This window comes from Corvus kubaryi, unplaced genomic scaffold (genome assembly GCF_017639235.1).
Source record: "Corvus kubaryi isolate FWS band 111438036 unplaced genomic scaffold, C.kubaryi_AGA036_p1.0 37312, whole genome shotgun sequence".
NCBI classification, from domain to species: Eukaryota; Metazoa; Chordata; class Aves; order Passeriformes; family Corvidae; genus Corvus; species Corvus kubaryi.
Window position 1 is genome coordinate 1,412,169 of NW_024581098.1, and position 21,810 is coordinate 1,433,978.

The 21,810-nt window shown below is 35.4% G+C and overlaps 1 protein-coding gene across 4 annotated transcripts in view; it reads left to right on the plus strand.

The window, feature by feature from the left end:
- The window catches only part of ST18 (ST18 C2H2C-type zinc finger transcription factor), a 169,881-nt gene that overhangs the window by 93,370 nt on the left and 54,701 nt on the right, over positions 1-21,810 (plus strand). For all 4 annotated transcript variants that reach the window (XM_042029024.1, XM_042029023.1, XM_042029026.1 and 1 more), the window contains 3 exons: positions 1,680-1,786; positions 8,338-8,392; positions 10,285-10,315. In XM_042029024.1, the coding sequence (XP_041884958.1) occupies positions 1,680-1,786; positions 8,338-8,392; positions 10,285-10,315 (193 nt within the window). The remainder of the gene's footprint in view (positions 1-1,679; positions 1,787-8,337; positions 8,393-10,284; positions 10,316-21,810) is intronic.

Here is a 21,810-nt window from a genome sequence, read left to right on the forward strand (position 1 = left end):
GAGAACCAACTAACCACTGAAGAAAGTTGAAAATGAGCCCTTTGAGAAACGCTATTAAAAGTAGTAAAAAATTGCAATTGTGCAGATGATGTGCTGCTGTGTGGTTATTCGGATGCTAATGAGTTTGACATTGGGGAACTCAAAGGGTTTACAGCTACTCCCTTATGTGATTTCGTTCTTTGTTGGCAATCTTGGAGAAAGTAAAGGAAAAATACATTGTTAATAAATACTTAAGGTGCTAGAATTGTAGACAAAAATCTGCTAAGTTTTAGTCTTTAGAAAGAGCTTTGCTCACCATTGCAGTTATTCTCTGAGATCTTTTGTTTTAGATTAGTGTATTTTGAACAAAGAGGAAGGTAGAAGGCTTTGAGACTTCTTTTGTGGTTTTGGGGTTTTTCTTTATGAATGTTGAAATAGAATAACAAGAAAATAGGCCTTTGAGGATAAACAATATCTCTTTCTAGCAACATATTGGCTAAAAAAATGCTTAAAAATCCTTTTGGTATTGGGATGCTTTGTTCTGGGTTTTCTCTTTATCATCTTACATCTGTTGCCTGTTCCATTATTTGATAAAAGTGTACTTATTTTAATTAAAAGTTCTTGATGGGATGAAACTAACATCCTATCTATTGGGACACAAGCAGAAACTAGTTATTCAATAAACTCTGGCTTCCCTGAGAATCTGTTTAGAATGAGCCTTTCCAATTTCAGAAATGTAACATTTCAAATTTTGCTGAAAATAACGTCATCAGATACCACTAAATAAATAGTCAAAGTTCCCAAAGTTTATTTGCAAACTTTGTCATGATTGAAATACCTTCAATGAATAAATCTATTTTACTAAATACACTGGATAATATGTGAAACAGACCTCTGAAGTTGCAACTGATAACGAAACTTTTATGTTTTGGTCACCAGTGCCAGGAGTGATGCCAAAGTAAATCTTGCCCTTAATAACTGCTCATTGTGAGATTTTTCCAGGTTGCAAGTGCGTATAAATGTCAGAAGGGTTTGGGTATTCAGTATTTCTGAAAACAAGGATCTCGGTATTGTACACTCAGAGATAAACTTCTGGAGCTCTACTTCCCTCACTGTTACTGTTGATTTAGCATAAAGTACCTCACAGAAAGGAATAAAAATTGAGCATGGAGAAATGTCAAAGATTTCCTTAATCTGGCTTATGCTGCGAACACTATCAGCCTGCCAAACTTTAATATTCAAAATCAGAAAAAATAAAACAGAGGAGTTTTCTTCTGTTTTTAAAATATTTTAGAATGCTTCTCATTTGTTTTACATCATGTACTGAACCATCCTACTCAGTCAAAGAGGTTCTGATGCAATTAAAACATTTGACTAAGGATTTCTACATATAGAAACGGTAGGTTTTTGTCCACACAAGAAGCAAAACTTTTCTTAGAGAAGGTCTATTTCATAAGGCATTAATGAGATAAAGAAAGTACCATAAGAAAAGAAAATACCCTATTCTTTACGCCTTTTAGAAGCATCATTGATGCCTCTACACCCTATCTTTGTAAAACCGCTGAAGAATATATTGCACCTGGATTATTTACCCATTTGATTTAAAGAGTGTCTTGTTTCATCCATATGTTATTTAGTACAGCTGTTTTTCTGTTTTCTTTTGTTGTTTTTCTTTTTGTTTGCTTGTATGTTTTTTCCAGAGAATGAATTTGAGGATTATCTGTTAAATCAGGCAAGTCATCTTGGGCTGTGTGACGAATTTGGTCCTTTGGAATCTGCACATATTTTCACCTGGAAACACGCAAAGGTGGGATAATTGATTTACAAAAATTAATTTGAGTAGAAATGTATCTGTATATTAGTAGTAGAATACTATGTGGTTTCATGTGTAGAGCCTTGTGCACTAGGACTACTTTTCTTGCATAATCTCTGCTGTTTTAAGGAAAGTCTCCAACAGTCAGGTACAGCAGTATTAAACAGTTGAAGAGGTGAAAATTTTTGTAAATATGTAGAAATTCTAGTTAAGTGTGTGAATTACACTCATTAGCCATACATACTGTCAGTAACACAAGTATCTTTGAATTTGTATGAGTCCAGGAATGAGAATATATTTCATAATGCAGTGCTAAAATTTTATCTTTCAGGGATAACTTATTAGTGATGTTTTATATATATATATATGTATAAGGCTTATTGTTTTCGGATTTTTTTAACTATATAGCAGTTGGGTGGGCTAAAACTTTAGTGTACTTAAAAAGAGATCAATGTGTCAAAGCTTTTTTTTAATATTGCCTCTTTCTTTCTTCTAAAAAATGATATTTAATATATAGTAGCAGAGAAAATAGTGACAAGACCTTGAACTACATAAAAAATAATAATCCAGAGTGAAAAGCCTCCAGAAAGTAGCCTGGGTTGAGCTGCATTTCAGTGTGGTATACTATATAATTTTTCTCTGAATTTAAAAACCTAGCAGTTGCCCCTTAATTTCATAAAGCTGTGACTCTGCCCTCTAAAGCCTTGGTAAAGAAGACTAATAGAAATACTTGGCACACGTTGGTTACCTAAGGGAATAATAGAACTATTTGCTGTAGTCGTTTGGCAAAAGGACATAAACATATGGCTTTGGTTTATATTCAGCACTGCCAGTTGTGCAAAGTTGCATGGATGAAGTATACAACAGCAGTGACAACTCAGAAATCATAAGTGAGAATCAAAATAAATCATCCTCATTACAAAGCTATTCAAGCTTGCCTCTGATTTAAGGCTTATTTTGCCGCTGCATATTTTGAAGTACTGAAATCAATATTAAAAAATCTGCTTCTCAAGAATGTGCACACCATTCAATCACACTATAAAATGACAAATTTTTGATGATTTATATGTTATAAACATGCTTTAAAGTTTGCATTTAGTAGGTGTACTTATTTTAATTCCTGAGAAATTCATAGAGCTGAACCAATTATTTCCATGTCATTCAACTTTTTCCTGGAGAAATCAGGAATAGCACTGAGCAAACTAAAGCAAAATTTTCAGTAATAAAGATGAAATGACTCCTTGGTTAGGAATAATCAAAATCACAAAATAAGGCTTATTTTTAGCGATAGTCCTTAAGAACACATTTGTAAATATTTTTCCTTTTTGGTCTTCAACATATCATTAAAAGAAAAAGAAGAGAAAGAAGCTTTAACCACATTACAAGCAATGTCTCTAAAAAAATTATATTTGGATTCTGGATTACTCTTTACTGCCAGCAATGAAAATATATAACTTTGTCTAGAAGTTGCTATATGTGTTCTTGGCATTTCTTTTTCTCACCATACTTCTCACTGTCAGTGTGAGATTAATACTTCATATTAAAAATGTTATTGTAAGCTAAGAGAAAGGTTCAGTCAGCACACATATACACAGACAGCCAAATAGTGCTCAACACTTCTGGATGGGCAGTAAGAAATCATGATTTCAGATTTACTAAAAAAAATTTTCTCTCTGACTTTATTATCTTTTTATGTGGTAGAATCTTAAATGAGTTATTGAAAAGAAATATCAAAATATGACCACCAAAACCACTGAAAAGCTTTCTCTGAGGGTATTATTCACTGTAGGGAGAAGTACACAGAGTGTTGTGTCACTGTGGGGCACAGTATAGAACAGTTCGGTTCATTGTCCTTAGCAGAATCTGACTTCAACTTTGAAGTTTGTGGCTTGTGTTGGAGACTTTAGAATGTATTTGTGTGCTTTAAAAATTATTTAGGTGTTTTCCTCTGGCTGAGTTCACTAAGCTTGTGACAGATATAGCTGTTGTCTCAATAGTAACTTAAGAAATTCTTAAATTAAAAACTGTAGAGAAAAGCTATTCTTTTTCCAGACGTCTCAAAATCAGGTAAAAATTTCCTAGTGAAACGATTCCCCAAATTTAATGTTGAAAATCAGGTGTAACTTTTAGTCGGAAAATCACAGTGCAATGATAAAGCTTACAGTCTTTAGATAAACCAGCAATTTCCTTTCCTCTAGCCCGTTATGCAAAAGAAAACAGACTGACACTACAGCAATGTGAAACCCACTCCAGGAAAGTCATGTTTGTATGAAGATTACAATGGAAATTACAAAGTACATAGCTCTTACATGAAATCTTTCCAGGAGATGCATTTTACTTTTACCTAAGTCAGCAGCACTGGCTTCCCTAAGTCATAGCTTATTTCACAGTGATGTGCTGTAAAACTGTCTTACCAAGAGAGTAGTGTCAATTTAATTTCTGAAATTCAAATTTAAAAATGTGCAAGTAAACTGAAATAGTTGCTACTATTATTATTGTCATTATTATAATTTATTGCACATGCCCTATTTTCCGCTGTTAGTCATATTCTTGGATCCTATTATAACATCAGTACATGCACATGTGCACAGACAGACTCCAGGCACACAAAAAACCAAACTCAGAGCCAAATCCTGATTCTCTCACTCAGGGAAGTATTTCCAGGTGCTGCTCTCGAGTCTGTTAACTGCAGTGGGATGGTACAAACAAAAGAAGTACCATTTGGTTCCTGCAGCCACGAACTCTGAAATAGTTTGCTCAGAAAGTACGATTGCTGCTATTCCACCAGTAAATTAATCTGGAGAAACATGAATACCCTGTAGCAGTTAAATAGCAAATTATTACAGTTTGAGCCAAGCAGAATTTGGGGTATTGTCAGTTTTCTGTGATCTAGTTGTTGGCTTATGCTTAAATCTCAATGAACATTGAAGGAAAAGTGGAGGACGGATCAGAATGAAATTCACAAATTCAGACAGAGGGCATTCACAAACCTGGGGAGATTTGCTGGAACATGTTTTCAGAAAATTATTCAACATCAATATTTTCAGTAAATTTTGAGATCACAGAAATGGAGCATAACTGAAGCAGCAAGCATTTATTTCTTAGCCTACTTGCTTAATGATTTGGGACTGCAGAGCTGCTGCACCTCTGTCCTTGTGTTTCTGGCTGCGTGTTTCCCACTAATTCCTTTAGAGTCCATTAGCTAGCTTCAACAAATTTTGAAAAGAAAATGTTTAGATGAGTTTAAAATCCATCAAATCAGAGAATCTATCTATAAGACACAAAGATTAAGTGGACTTAGTTCCACTATTCACTTGCCATTATTTTTGTAAAGCTTGCCCTTAAAAATTATGGGACTATAACCCCCAATAAAATTTTCCTGGTACACATTTTATTATCCCCATGGTCCTGTTGGCTAAAAAATTTAGTAGTGAGATATTGTGTGAGGACTTTGTGCAGATATAACCATTCTATTTACCCCTTATGGGTTCTTGACTCAAGACAACATATGTAGTGGGAGGGAGGGTGACCATCCCCGAGCTTTGACAGCATGAGGCACCTTCCAGAATCCATCCAACCTTCACAGTACACAACAGTAATAATATATGTCCAAAATTAACACATTGATGACAATTACCTCTAAAAAGGTTGGCAAGAATTTCTCAGAATTTAATCATCTTGTTGTTCCATGGGTGACTTGAAAGTTTGAATGCTTTTTGCTGACCATCCTTTGCTGTAATTTAATGTAAAATTATCACTATGTAGATGAAAAACAGACAGGAGCCACTTCATTTGCTTAGTATCAGGCTGTCTCTGAAAGAACTGCTAAGCTACAAAGATACTACATTTAAATTTTGAGCAAGAGATGTTTTTTGCTGACACAGTTAAGAGATTTCAGTTTTATTCAGTTACTTTTGTATTTCAAGTTAATGCATAGGACTCTTTCGTAAGTTAAGGTGTCTATGCAGCACAGACATGATGACTATTTTGATATACGTATGCACTAGGCTAAACTGTTCTATAAATTTTATGTTTGAGTTGATAAAAAGATATCTCATAGTTCAAAAGTTTCACAAGGAAAGAAAATCAATTGAAAAATCACCTGCATTGATTTTATCATTGGTTTTCACTCTTTGTGCAGTTTTTAAATATTCATCACAATGCAACCTGCTGTTTAGTCCAAAGTAACTGCTGCTCAGTAGAAGCAGTGGGCACTTTTTGTTTCATAATTAAAATAGCAGCACTGTGATTGGTGTGGTATTTATTATGAAATGATGACAAAGGAGTACCAGTGGTTTTAATAGTTTTAGCTTACAGGAGCTGTTGTTAATTTTGTCTGTAGAGTTGCAGGTGAAATAATGCACAGTGGATAAATAGTCTATATTGGTTTAACTGAACATAATATATAGTGTGTTCTGGAGTTGTTTGTCTCAATAGACTATAGTAATCAAAAGTAATGAACCTATTATGTGCAGGACCTTGGAGAGCATAGAATGGCAGTAAAAGTGTGGCACATAAAAGGTTTATTAAAGGAAATTAAAGTCCATCATTGCCACACCTGCTCCCCTATTATAAGTCTATGGCAGGTCAGTGCCTTCAATCACAACTCAGCATCAGAGAACAGAGCCATGTTTCCCATTACCATTGCAGTCACATTGCAAATACTTGTTCTCCAGGTTTTAAGGATAGTAACAAGTAACGGCTGCCACCAGCCCCACTACATAAGCAGAAGCCCTTCATGTTTTTCCCTGCTAATAATCAATATCAGATGTAAATTTAAACGGAGAAAAGGTATCATTGTCTGGCTTTGATGTGCATTTCCATCAATTTGTATTTTCATTTCAGACATCACTAGATTTGTTCTAGAATTACACCTCTTCAAGTCCCTTTTCAAATGTTTATGTTCTCTCCTGCAAATAGGTATTTTGATTCCAATAGCTACTTATAGTGTTCAAACATGTATAAAAACAAACAAATCCCAGAAAATTAGAAAAATGCTTTTTATTCCCTAAAAAGGCTGACTTTACTCTTTTATTTCTCAGGTCAATTTTGTCATATTCTGCAATGTTCTTTCAGATAAGACCTTCAAAACATCTCGGTAATCTGAGTCATATAGAGCTAAAAATAAAGCATACTCAGATCTTCAAACTCTATAAACGGAAAAAGGCACTAACAGGACTTCTTGCTTCTTTTCTCAGTTTAGTTCAGTTCAGATCAGCTGATCCTCAGAAAGAAAAAATGATATAATAGACAGGATCTTCTGTTGACATCAGTATTTACCTCATGACATTTTGCAGGGAGAGATGCCTGGCAACTTCTGGTACCCACATCTACCTATCACCCAACACAATTTTATTAATCAGACACTGGTGTCTGCAAATTGATTTGCAGAAGCCCATGGCAGTTGCTTTTTCTACAGTATATTTGATCATCACCATTTTACAAACAGGGAAACTGAGATTCAAATCAAAGACAGATAAGATTCCCTCAGGGACTGAAGAAATATTCCGTATTTCCCAAAATTTTGCCTAGACAAAAATTCCTGGTGAGAGAGTCTTCCTCACATAAAAATTAAGTGTTACTTTTAGAAAGGAGTTTGCCTCCCTGGACATCATCAAAATTGCACCATTGTACAATCTGCAATATGTCACTGCAGTTGTCCACACCAGAACACAAAATCGTAATCCCTTCAAATTTCAGGGTTTTGCAATAAAATCCATGGATTGAAAGCCTGCCCCTACAATTACGTGTCTGGGCCACATCCAAGACCAGAAGGTGCATATTTCCAGTTCGGGTTTAGATGTAGCCAAAAGTATAGTGAGAACAGCTGATCTTGAAAGGACTCTCTTATTTCAGTTAGAAAACTTATTACAACAGCTGACTTCTGGGGAGGTCTGGGCTTTTTGATTGTTTGGGCTTGTTTTTTTTAATGTAAAATACAAATCTGGACACTGCATTCTCCCAAAAAACCTCCTATAAATCCGTAACTCAATGTCTCTTTAAGCAAAACTTCTTTAAGAAGTAGTTGATTAAGTGGTGAAGAATTTCAAAGCTGTATATGTGTAGTTATACATTGTCAAGCAAGAAGGTTTCATGTTTTAAGGATGAAGCTGTCAGAAATGCAGGTTCCAACACAGCTATAGAGCTATGCCTCAGTTACAATAAAAATGCAGAGTTCCTGTAGGCATGGCAGCTTTCTGGGACCTTTTGTTTCAGGAGGTGGATGCTGAAAGCAGCACTCATGCAGCATTACTCTTTCTAACCTTATGCCTTCAGCTAACACCTGCAGACCTCGTCATTAAACCTTACAGAGTCACTCATAACCATCACTTTATTAAACAAATCTGTATCATTAAAAGTATCTCCTAGGTATTTACTAGATATTCACAGATGGCTTTTTATCTCTTTGACAAGATTAATAAGGCATGATTATTCTTTTTTTTCTATTACTGTCTAGCCTTTGGAAATGTGAAAAAAAAGCATTGGAGTACTTTTTTCCTCAATGGCAAAAGGTATGAATTAAAGACCTTGTGTTAATATTACAGATGGATGCAGATGGGGAAAATAAAAAGCTGCGCACACGCTCCAAAGGAACCAAGGGTGAGTTAGCAAGCACGCTCCACGACCTGTGCCCAGAACACCATGAAATATCATAGTTCCTGTGCACACTCCTTAATGTGCAGTAAGAGACTCTGTAGCTTCCTTAGGGCTGCTTTTTTAATCAAGGCAGGACACTGACTGCTGGCATTAAAAGGCATGATGTTATTAGCTATGGTATAAAGAAAAGCCAAAAAAATCTACTGATGTTATTTTCTTTGAGTTATTTTTTCAAAGAAAATAAAGGCTATGCTTTTTATTATGCAAAAAAAACCAAACCAAACAAAACAAAAAAACAACCCAAAACGATTTCCCACAGTCAGTAGAGTTGACAACATTGAATGGATGCTTTAAAAATAATATAACAAAACTTTGTCTCAGCCACGTGAATGTTTTTCTGTCTATTGATATTAATTATCTATAAATTAGTTGTGTAAATGGTCCAGAAGTAAATTTTCTTCAATCAAAAGCTGCAGGTGTATGTGGCAGAAGAGAACCTTGCATTTTTTTTTGAAGTATTGGTGCTCAGGTTTCATTTGCAAAGTTATGACATAGTTGTATTTCCCAGATATTACTCTCTTTTTGTAAGGAGCAGATGGAAATGCAGTACTGAGAGATAAACAGGCCCTTAATGATCTCAACATCTGGAAAACATGATTGACAAGAAATACAGCCCTTCCAGGAAAATAACTTTTTATTTTAATTCATAACACTTTTTGTGACTCTTGATAACATGTGAAAAATGGATATACTTAAAGATAAATGTCAGAGTTTTGCCTACCCTGTGAACATTTTTGCTTATGACTATTTCAGAGGCACAAAGCACCCATTCTTCACTCTGATTTTAATGGGAATTGTGCACTCTCAGGATTGTGCAAAACAGACTACTTCGATTTGTTGTCACAACTCACTAGTTTGGATTGTTAATATTGTGACTTCAGGTTCAAGTTATGGTCTGAATGAAAAACTAGAGTGGTTTGGCTTCTCTATTTTCAAATGACCAAAAGGGCAAAAAGTGCTAGACTTCACTTAGGGAAAGACAGAGGAAGAGCACTGAAGTACCACACATTGACTGCAGATAAGGGGACGAACACAGACAAACCTTTCTAAAAACCATAGTCATTGTCATATCAAAACTTAGATGCAACCCTCAGTTCTCTGAAATTAATATAAAATTCACATGTATTTCAAAAGTACCAAGCAGAGAACTTGAGAAGAAACTGAATAGGAAATATTTACAGGTCAGCATTAGGGCATGTCTTCTCTGTTGGTCAGGACTGTGAGTTAAAACAGTTTGGCTGGAATAGCAAATTTTAATTGTAATCAATAGGGGTTTCATACCCTTTCACTCAAAAGGCCAATAACACAATTGTAAAACTTACGGATTTTTTTCTCCATGTTTTTATACATGTGCACACACTCTTATAGCAATTAATATATCAAGAAAATTTTCCCAGAAGTAGAAACAACAAAAGTTGCCTCTGCAATATGAGTAATCCCTAGAGACACCTGTTGGCCTTGTCAAAATGCTGTATACTCTTGTGTGGGCAGGAATTTGTAAACACCAGCCTTTGCAATTCCCAAACTGATTTTAAATTCTCAAAAACAACAGTAAAAACAAGGGTCTTTGCTTTTACTTTTATTTTTTATTTTTATTTTGCTTATTGTTCCACTGAACGTCATACTCTAGGTTTCATGCATCCTAAAATAACTGTGAGAATTGCACATTCGTTTAGCATTTGTCACTAGTAGCTACAATCCTGTGGTTAGCATGAAATAACCACCTGTGTTTTGATAGCCACTCCTCTGTCATTACAAATAGGCAGGTGCAAGGTTGCAGAAAGAACAAGTCTGGAAGTGTAAACTAATTAATTCTTTCCTGCTTTTATTAACAGTTCAAGTGGACTCTATAGCTCAAGAGCTCAGGTAAGAACTCACATTGTTTATTTTTTCAGTTTTATTTTCTTATTATACTGAGAAATTTATACCACTGCTACTGCTATAAAATAAAGAATCAAGCAAATGTATTTTGTAAAGCTTTAGCACAGATCTGAAAAAGGATAATTTATGCAGATTCACTTTTTAGATATACCAAAAATTAAAGCAAAATTTTAGCAATAATTATGCAAGCATAATCAAAAGTAACATGAAGTGGGCAGGATTCTGGTATGTTGTCTTTATCTTCAGCCAGTGTCAGGGCACACCACAAAATAATTTCCGGTGAATCTTCAGATATTCAGTCTTCATTTTCCTGTAATATGTGTTATAGTATTTCAATGTCTGAACATTCTAGGAGATATTAATATATTTTACTGGATGGTTTTTATAAAACTGATCTGTATAGTACTGTAAATTCTAAATGCACTAATGGCTCATTCTTCCTTAAGTATTTGTTGAGGTTTCATAGTTTATGGAAGTAGCAGGGAGTATTTCTCAAACTTGCATAAAGAATGTCAGTCCATTCAAAACCACAAACTATGCAATGATATTTCAGACTGCAAATGTTCAAGTAAAACTTCAACATAACTACTTTGATCTACCTGTGTGTGCACCAAATCCTAATAATTGCTCCAAAAACTTTGATTAAGCTCTGGAAAGACTGGCAGATTATTCAGTACCCATGTACAAGAAAAAAAATATTTACAGGTAGCTGAAAATTCCTAAAGTTATTAATCAGAATTAAAATTCACTACAGCTTCAGTGTAAATACTGAAAACATTTTTGCAGAAAGATCTTTAGAGTTTTTGTAAATTAACTTATTTTCCCTACACTCACTCTTCATCACATGTTACTGAGCTGCTTGCTTAATCACAGCAGGCATCCAAAATATGTGCTTGTGGGTTCATCCATCTAGGGAACAGAAACATCATCATGTGATTTATTTGATCAACCGAAATGCCCCCATCTCTTAAAATAGGACATGAAATATTTACAGGAAGTTATTTGCAGTGAAGACATACAATATTTTAAGGTTTTGTTTTATAATAAAAGTGAGGAAATTATAAGCTTCTTATAGCTATTCCATGAACAGAAGTGTAGGCTAACTTTTCGGATAAATTATTCATGGTGAGTCACTCATTCAGCTCTACTGTGAATCTAATTTTTCTGTATGGCTTCAGTTTCCTGAGATTTAGTGCTTCTCCTTTTTTCCTCTGTGCATCGCTAATTTATGCACCAGAAGGATGCATTAATCCGAAGAGGCAGCCATCCAAAAATGGGGATGGTCCATGTGTTCCTAAGAGAAAAATGTTTGAAAAATAGAGGATGTGCAAGTTTCTGCAACATCAGGAAAGCTGTGATTTATGTATTATCAATTGCTATAGCTTTTCCCGAGCAACTTTATCTTTCCCTGTGAAATACATGCTGTCTTAGGAACTACTGTGTAGCAGATCACTCTGTCAGAGATGTGGACTACCTCCATAAGGAAACACACATTGGTTTAAAACAGTGAGCTAAACAGCACAGAAAGGTATTAGCCAGCCCTTAACTTGGTATTTGTAGTTTCTGCTGTACCAAGTTCCATATTGGGTATCTCCACAGTCAAGTGACTTTACTGACCTACCAGTCAGGTGATCAATATATGAATCTACTTGTCCATGAAAAAGTAGAGGGAGAGGGGCAGGGACTGCTTTTTGGAAACGCAGCCATCAGACTGCATTCCTGTTAGTCACACCCATACTACTGTGGGAAAACTTTTGAATTCCTCAAGAATTAAAGACTGAAGTAGTCTATTGTGTTCCCTGGATATAGATATTGGAACCATTGTATTTTCTGACCAAGGTTCTAAATGCTGTGTTGGCTGAGAAATTTAAATCCATGCTTAATTAATTTTCCCTTTTCCCCTGGCTTATCCTATCTGACAAAGCACTTTTGCACTCCTTATTGAGTTTCTGTTATGAAGTGCCTTGGGATACTTTTACATGAAAGACACTACATAAGCTTACATGCTCATTTTGTATTATTATTAATTTCATAACATTGATTGGTTCTAGAGCATTTGTTAGCCTTTTCTTATTCTGCAACTTGTGTTTCACGAAAGTAGAGAATAAAATAAATGAGAAGCAAAACAAAGAGTTTCAATCACCAATTAGATACAATGAAGCATGAAAATTTCTCTCTTCTAAATTTCAGGCGTTGAAATCTTGCTTAATAGAATTCAATGCCAAAAAATCTCTTGATTTCAAGAAAGCCAAGATTTCACTGAGAAAACTGCCTAATGCTGTTATCATCCATCTTCTCCTGAAAAATAGGACCACCTTTCTACATAAAAAGTATAGTTTCAGAAAAATATTATCTTAAGGGAAAAGCTGGGTTTTAGATTTTTTTTTTGCTTCGTAAAATAACTAAAAATTCTCTTGCACTGCACTGGCTTTTCAGACTTTCTTCCAGGTATACACAACTATTTATGTGTCAAACTTGCACTTATTTCATGTAACTATATGTCCTGAGGAATCCCAACTTTCAGTATAATATAAATAATTTTCTTTATACATGAATACTATCAACATTTCTGTGTTATTAGTAAAAATTTATTAAGGTTGTTTTAACTTTATCTACTGTATGTGCTGTAGTGTTGAAGCATAGTACACTAAACTCAATAAGTCCTTCAAAACAAAACTGTTTCTCCTTGAAGTCTTAGTGATTTACTTATTAACAACATGGTTTAATTTTTTATTTAGGAATGTAGTGCTGTGGTGTTTTCATTGGTAGCTAAACTATCTTAAGAAAAGATGAGTCTTTTTGTCACAAGCTAAACGTAGCAAAGAACAGTGTGTGGTAGAAGCAAGTGCTGAAGGCAGGAGATTTCTGTCACATACATTCAAGTTTGAATCTGACACCTTTTGGGCATAGAAGCTGTGTTGTATCCATCTTCTGTAAGAAGCAGAATGAAGAGGTCTTCTCTTAGGCAATTTTGTCATGGACCACTGAAAGGATCAGGACCTTCAGCTGTGTTCAGGATTAGGATGGAAACCAAAGGAAAGTGAGGAATATTGGAGTGATGCATTCTCATTACTGTGCTTTATTTAACAGATGGGATACAGTACAATGAACCATCTGTAGGTTATGGAGTGGCATCTGGGTCAGACCAAGGAAGAGCAAATTGGATTGATCAAAGCACAGGGTGGCAAAAGCATAGATCAATTTGGCCAAATCCATATCTGAATAGAAAGGGTACCTTTCTGAGTTAGATACAGGTGAAACCAAGTGTTTTGGGCTTCTGTCACTGATGATTAGTATAGAGTCCATAAGGTGTTTCAAATCATGGAGAACAGCATTGCCCTTTGGTGGGAATAGTTACACTTCCCCTTAGTTTCTGCAGTGTTGCATCACTTCTTCAAAAGTAAGGAAAATTACTTTTTTATCTGGAACTCTTGTTCCAGGTGTTGTGAGACATTTTAGGTATTCAGAGAAGTTGAACTGCTCAGTGTGAATGTACAGAGTTATGAGTATATTGAATACTTTAGCAGAGAGAGGAGTAAGAGAGCAGAGCTCTCTGGATGCCTCCTTGCTAGAAGGAGTAACCAGACAATTCACACTTTTGCTGCTGTTGATTAGGAGGGTGAGAAACCAGCAAAGCAACTCTGCAAGCAATGGAACTGAAGTATTTCAGAAAGTCTGTGTTACTAAAATGTATTCCCTAACTTTACCAGTAATGTTTTAAGAGGTACATCAATATACTGTTGTATACAAGCATATGACAACATACTAAAAGCATTTAAGTAACTGAAGTAGTTATTCCTTATTCTACATTGCTGAATATTTTGCTGGTTTCCTTTAAGAACTATTAAATTGCATGTATGCAATTACAATTGAATTCTGTTTCAGACGGTAATAGAATGAAGGTAGAGAGTTTGGTAGATAGAAGATAATTTGGCTCCTCGGGAAAAGTTCATGGCATGAAAGAAAAGCACTGTGCATGCCTAGCTGCATTTAGGAAGGAATGATTGGCAACTCTTTTTCTGAACTTCATAAAGTAAGCATATTTTTAAGGAGTAGTATGGCAGATGACTGGAGAAAGAGGTGAAAGTGATACTTAGATGATGGAAGAAGTGAGCACATGAAGCAATATCACACAAAAAGACACCAAGGTGTTCCTCAGTAAGGATTGAGATTATGGTTGATTTGCGTAGCTATCACCTTCACAGTACTGTTATCCCATAGCACTGCTTAGAAATGAGACAGAGACAGAGAAAGCTGTTTGTTCCTGGCCTGCATCTGGAAAAACTGTCAGGTTTGTCCTTTGGGCTTGGCTTCTGTTTCCACAGGAGTTGGTCAGAGACTGATTTTCTGGAAACTGCTGTGGAAAAGCACATTTGACATAATCCTGAATAAGCACATTTGGAACAGAAACTGAGGTGGACTCTTGCATTTCCTGGTGTCTCATCTGTCTCCCACTGGCAGAGAGTGTGGGACCCTCGCAGTCCTTAATGCGCTTTGCTGAAACAAATTGTATCTCTGAATTCAACAGACTTAGTAGTAAATGCTAAATGAAGATGGTCAATAGTTACAGCTACTGCCAGACACGTCTGAGCTTCAAAAAAAGCCCTCTTTTGCAATTGAAGATTGGATGTTGACAGCATACACTTCCAGCTCTCCTCCCCAGTGCTCCCCATGATGGTAACTGGCTGGGGCAGAGCTTTGCCACCTTGGCATTTAAATATTTGTCCATGACATATTGGATTAAACATTTCACCTGAGTCAAAGACCTGGATTATGCTGTTTCTATTGATAACTGATCTTCAATTCAACAGTGGGCATTAATCTTAAGAGTAGCGATTCCCAAGATCTGTTAAAAGAATAAGTTAAGGGTATGTACTGCTTGCTCCTCAGCTTGGAAGAGGAACTTCCTCCCTGCCCTAGCCATCGTAGAAATTGAAATGGTTATGGGGCGCTGAAAATATTAACCTCTGTCTCTTACTCCATGATTTCTGGTACAAGCAAGTCTGTGATATTATTATGAATCACGCTTTCTTAAATGCCCATTAAATCTTGTTCATTTACTATTCTTTTCTGACAACATTGTTAGGTTCTTAAGGAACTTTATCTGGTGTGCTAGACCTTACTCTCCTCAAAGAATATGTTGAAATCTATGTTTTACACTAAGGAAAAATGTTTTTGTAGTTGATGTTTGATAGCAAACACTGAACAATGAAACATAAAGAAACACTGAACAATCACTATGTGGTGCCATTTGCTGTAAGGCAAAGGTAAGTATATAGTCACAGTATATTATCAGAGTCCTAATAGTGACAAAGAATAGCGTTGGAACTCTCCTACCCTTATTATTAAATCCTGTATGTCAACTATTCTCATAACTAAAAAAACCAAGCATTAATGAAAATTGTAATGGCAATCAAGTTTATAGTCTGTCATGTCTATGTTCCTCCCTTGTTTCCTCCTTCGTCTCCCAGTCCCCCTCTAATTAGCCATCAAACTGTGAAATCTACAGTGCTGTCATTCCTCCTCTCCCTTCACTCTGCCTCTCCATCTCACTTCATTTCGTCCTTTCCTTTCACTAGAGTTTGGATGAGTTCATGGACCTCATCAACCTTTTGATTTTTTTACAGTACCAGGTGCTTCCATAGTTCAGAACCAAGTTGTTCTTTCAATACTGTTAAGCCAGTAACCAAGACAACTGTAAACAACAAACAAACAGAAAGAAATTCAAAATTCAAACATTTTCCGCTTCAAGTTTTCTCACAGAATTCATGTGAGCAGGTTGAGCCTTGCATAAAATGTTTGGAACTTGTGTATAGAGAAGATCAGATAATTTTTTTACTTTTATTAAAATGTCACTCTTTGAGTCCAAGGTAATAAGATAATAAGAACCTCCACTCAGTTTCAATAAATGATAACATGGTTCTGAGTGACCACAAGTAATGACTTTTAACATTTTGCAGGTAACCTTGGGGTTTACAGATCCTTGACTTAAATATTCAGAGAACTGTTCTGAATAACCACTAAGATGGTTGAAAGAAGAACTGTATCTCATAATTCTTTTGAGACAACTGTGGTTGGAGATGTTTATTATGATTAATAATTTGCTTAATTCCTGTACATGTTCAGACCTTTTGATCTATGTACTGTGACCTCTACCTTCTCTTCCTGTATTTATTTAGAACTTTTAGAGACTGTGTTTCATGTTCAGATTTCTATTTTAGCTTGCTTTAGTAGATGCTTTATGTGCATTTGCTTTATAGGTGACTTTTATAGCTCTGTTTAACAACAACTACATTAGATATATTTCTAGCATATTATAGGGCTCTTTTGATGTATACTATGTTCATTTATAGCCAAAAGCCACAGTCTCAGTCTCTTTTCTCTTCGTTATTATATTTGATTGTGGTTTTACAATTTTTTTACTTAAAGCCTCCATTTACTATTAAAAAGGGTAATTATAATTTAGTTTCAATGTATGTTTTTCTGTAAGAGTTTTTTATAATATATGTCAAATCCACATCACTTTGCTGCAGCTGCTAGATAGATATAGCTATTTTCAGTTTTTTCTACCTGAGAGCTGGTTGTATCTTAGAATACTCCCTGCCTTGAACTAAAATTTTTATGTTATTTAATATATTACGAGTCGCTGTCTTCCCCATCACAACTTCTGTGCTTATCAGCACATAATAAATGTTATCCTCCCAAACCTGCACAGAAATTTAGGGTTGCATATGCCTTCGTGCCTTCTGCTGCCTGACAGAATGCATCAGAACATTACAGCCTCAAATGTTTGTTTCCTCTTATGGCAGATCTTTTCCCTGTTGATGACCGCAAGCCATATAGTGATGGAAACGCCAACCCGTAACTTCTGCCTCATATATATCAATCATGAGCTAAATATTATGGCTAGCTGAATTGCTGCCTCTGACTGATGTCAAGGGTGGATTCAGCCAAGCAAAAGTGAGCAGAAACAGACTGTGTACAGCCTGGAGATAGCAAGGAAAAGGGAAGAATGCAGCCATGGGACCTCCTGCTACATTAAAGGGAGGTACTGGCTCCTGACAATGAGTTGCTTACAGCCTGTTGGCAAAAAACCCACAAAGTTTATCTTATCTTCTTTACATCTTCTTTAACCAGAGTGTAGTTACCAATATGCTTTTTATTTAAACACTTACTGGTGCTAGCAGACTGACCACTCATGTGCAAGGCTTTCTGGAGTCAAAGGTTGTGTGGATGATCTGTAGATTTGCCTTGAAAACTTAATCCATTCTAAGCCAAATTCTTGGCCTGGGTCCCACTGGAATTTATTGACCTACTGAACCTGGACAGATTGAGTGAGTAAACAAAAAAGAGGCTAGGGAGGCTGGATTTGGCCCAGATCTTGGCCATTCATTCATATTACTGAGTTTAAGAACTTCTTGAGCTCCACAGAATAAAAGATAAGTTTTCTCTAAACTGGCTTTTACTAAAAATAACTTACCTGTTAGAAAAGGGACTGACCATACAACTTTAACCATGTAGAGTTCTTGATTTATGAGTTATGGAATGACTCTCTGAAGAAGTCATTAATTTCATTGACATAGCATTTCAATTTGAGGGTTTGTATGTAATAATTTTAATATTATCTGAATATCCTTATGATCCAACAAGCTCGTTAACTGAAAACAAGAAAGTCAGAGAAGTTAAATCTCTGTTGTTCTCTTCTGAGTTGCCTTTGCTTTGTGGAGAATCCTGACAAAATAATAAAACAGAGTTTAATAAAAAATAAAAATATATTTTAAAAGAAAAATAAAAAGCCATTTCATGAGCTTATTGCAGCCCAAAATTGTTGTCCACAGAGGCATGAGCTTGAGGCATGTGTAAATTTAACCATAACTGCATGTCTTTTCCTATGTTACTGCTGACTTACCATTGCCTCACTCTTTTTACGTGCTTCTTTGCATTTACTCAATCATTTCACAGTCCAGTTGTTCTTTTTGGTCAGGTGGCCTGTAACATTCAGTTTACTGCTTGAAACACCTCCAAGCTCAATACCTAATGACTCAACACCATTACCCATTTCTCCCCAGCCTCTTCTTATGCGGTCTAATAAATCCTCTTTTACCAACAAGGTACATGACAGTTCCTTTTCTTATATGTCTTTTTCAAATAAAATATATATTTTAATATCTTGCTCCAGCCAGCCAGCTTTCAGTTATGATACCATATTTTCTCCACATTATTGTCTGTACAGTTCTGTTCCTTTTTTTCCTGGCTAACCCTTCCAATTGTGTATATAGAAGACATTTAATACCCCCAAGTTACTGATCTTGTTTTGCTCTGTATTAGTGTTCATAAATATAAATTTCCCTTTTATCTTTTTCCCATCTATATCTCATGTCCGTTCCTTTCATCTTGGTCCAGCCCTGGACTGAACTTCTCACAACTCTGGCATTTTAGAAAAAAGAGCATTGCACATGCATGGCAATAAACTTCTGTAGATGTAGAAGGTCCTACAGATAGGTAGAGTGGTTGCTACAGGACACAGGAACAGCCTCTGTTCCTTTCACAGATACAATTTGTAAGCCAAGTGTGTGTGAGTTACAAAGAGATGACATGACTATTTTAGTGCTGTGTGTGCTGTTTAAAAATGAGAATCAGTCAGATTTTCTTTAATTATCATTGGAGTAAGTCCTCCAAGTCCTAAGCTTCATTGCAACCAATTCTCTCTGTCCAAATGAAGAGCAAATTTTTCCAACACATTTTATTGGTTTATATTCTTACCATTTTAATGCTCTAAAATGTTGATGGAAGAAAATTCTTTTTACCTGATGAATTCTTTCACAAATGTATTTTTGAGGAATTTCCAGCTGGAATTGTTTTCCAGATTTTTTTCATCTCCCAGTCTGAATGTAAAATACAACACCCTTAGTCATGGAGTCCAAATGTTATAAATTATCTAAAATAATCCTATAGCTTGGTTAATTCTATAAAATAGAAGAAACCATTAATGCCAGTAACTGGCTCCAGATGAGCAATTAGGGCAAATACATTTTAACTTCTTGTCAGTAATGAGAACTCAGTGGTCCTTTCCAGGACTAGCATTCAACATTTCATCTGTAAAATCTCCTATCAGAGTTAACAAATGTCCTTCTTTAATATTTTCACATAAAGCCATAATTTTTTATTTGCATATTTCAAAAATTGTAAAAATTATTTAAAATAGCTAGAAAGAAAACTCTTGTTTTCTGATTTAACTTGGTCTTAGACTGCTAATGAATTTTAGCCCAACCTTGAAGGCAATTTTCTCAGCAGCCAGTCACAGTGTTACCTCTTGAAGTTCTTCAGGTAGTGTTACTACCTGTACCTCACAAATCAAACAGTTGTTTCTGGGCATGTGCAATTTTCCATCACCTGACAGTTCACAAATCTTACTTTTACTTATTTTAAGTAGGTAGAATGGTGAATTCTTTTATCTCTTGCTCCAGCATGTTCCAGTATTCAGGGATAAATTCATGGATGTACAAAACCTCTGTAAGCACAGTTTCATATCCCGTTGAGTACAAAGATGTTTGGAATTGGAAAATTCATTTCAGGATGGAACATCAGAATACAGTGCCATAGAAATCCTAACATAATGAATTAACATGTTTATTAATCCATACAGCAGACAAAATAGGAGGTATTGAAAAGCAGATCCTTCTGAGATTGAGAGTTGAAGGGTACACAAATGGGTTGAAGTCATTACAGCCATTTCTTTAACTGACATTCTCACTAATGAAAAGCACCTCATCAAGTATCTTTCTTAAAAATTATAAAAGGCATGGGTCAAGAAATCCTTATTTATTACACAAGTAGTTCTTTATGTGCTGTGAGAGAATTTGCTTCGTTTTGAATCCAGCAAGTATATGGATTTTAGAGTGGAACAGAGGAAGCAGAATTACTGTTTGGCTGTCATTTTTTCCAACTGTATATAAGCCTCGTAAATTTTGTATTCTAGTACCCATTTTTGCTTTCTTTCTTTTAGAAAAAATTCAAGTATACATATATATAATATGATATATATTTATATATAAATATATATATCTTTATATATAAATATAATATATACATATGTATAATCGGTGACTAATCTATGTGGCCTAAAGTCACTTCTATTGCATTTTCTGAATCTAGGAGTTGGTTTTGCATACAGTTAGATTTTGTGAACACGTTCATGTTCAGTAAGTGATTTCATGGCATTGAAAACACCACCCTAGACCCTGGCTGTGAAAAAATTCTTGCAGACCTGACTGATGCTGTGGATTTTCAGACTTTCTGTGGAGACTCCAACTTCTTGAAACTGTAAAAGCCATCTTTCTGTTTGTTATCCCTTTTAGAGCAACCTGAGCTGACAATGCTATCACTCTCACTGAGCTACAAAATTTACATACACTCTTTACAAACAATGAGAGTTAATTAAGAAAGTGGAACATAAATCTGTTTTAACCTGATGAAAAACCACTGAGTCATAGTAACACTCCACCTTCCTTCCCAACCTCTGCTGTCCATCTGAAGTTACTGTAACTAGCAACACCCATTTTGGTTTTCAGTTGCAGTGATGAGACTACCAGCACTCTTTTTTGAACTCTGACATTCCATCTCCTTTCATGAACCTCTGGCATTCATGGTTGATGTAAATTATATCAGCAATGGAATCTGAACTGGTGTGTGATCCATCCTAGGAGCAGATCATCCCCTTTCTGTGTCTAGTGCTAGTAAATTCTCCTGATCATCACCTGTTTGTGAGGAACTCAAAATTCTACTGTGATTCTAGGTGATCAGATTTTTTTCACAGCTGTAGCCTAAACCCTAGGGAGCCATTGTGCTAGAGAATTACACAGAATCCAGCTCATCTGTGGTTAAAGAACAAACTGATATAAAAGAGAGACTAAGATGGAGAGATGTTCAAAATTTATCTTCCCCTTAGATAACTTTTGATTCTTAAAATTCTTAGAAAAAAGCCCAACTATGACAAGCACTTCTATGTTACTGCTTCATCTTTGAGTGGTAAGTGTCCCTGAATTTTCAAATACCAACTCTTACCTCCTGTAACGAAAACGTAGTATTTGACTACATTGTCTTAGGGCATCTGAAAGTTTGGGGAAAAAAATCCTGATGAAGGTCTAAAGCATCTGGCAATATCTTTAACCAAAATATGATTAAGGAGTAGTCAGACTGATTTTCTCCTTGTAAATACTAGTGTGAAGTTAAATGTTTTTGCACATCAGAAATGCTTTTGCACATCAAAAGATGATGTCTCCTTTAATTGTAATTCAATAGTTCGGCAAAGTGTCAAAACCCAATTCATTTTAATGATTTAAAAAAAATTTCTCCACAACTAAAATGGTTCACTAAGTTTTCTTGCACAAACTCACATAAGGTGTAGGATCCTTACATAGCAGTAGAAAAGAAATGCAAGTGCCTTGATATTCAAAGGCACTTATTTTCTCTCTAAAATC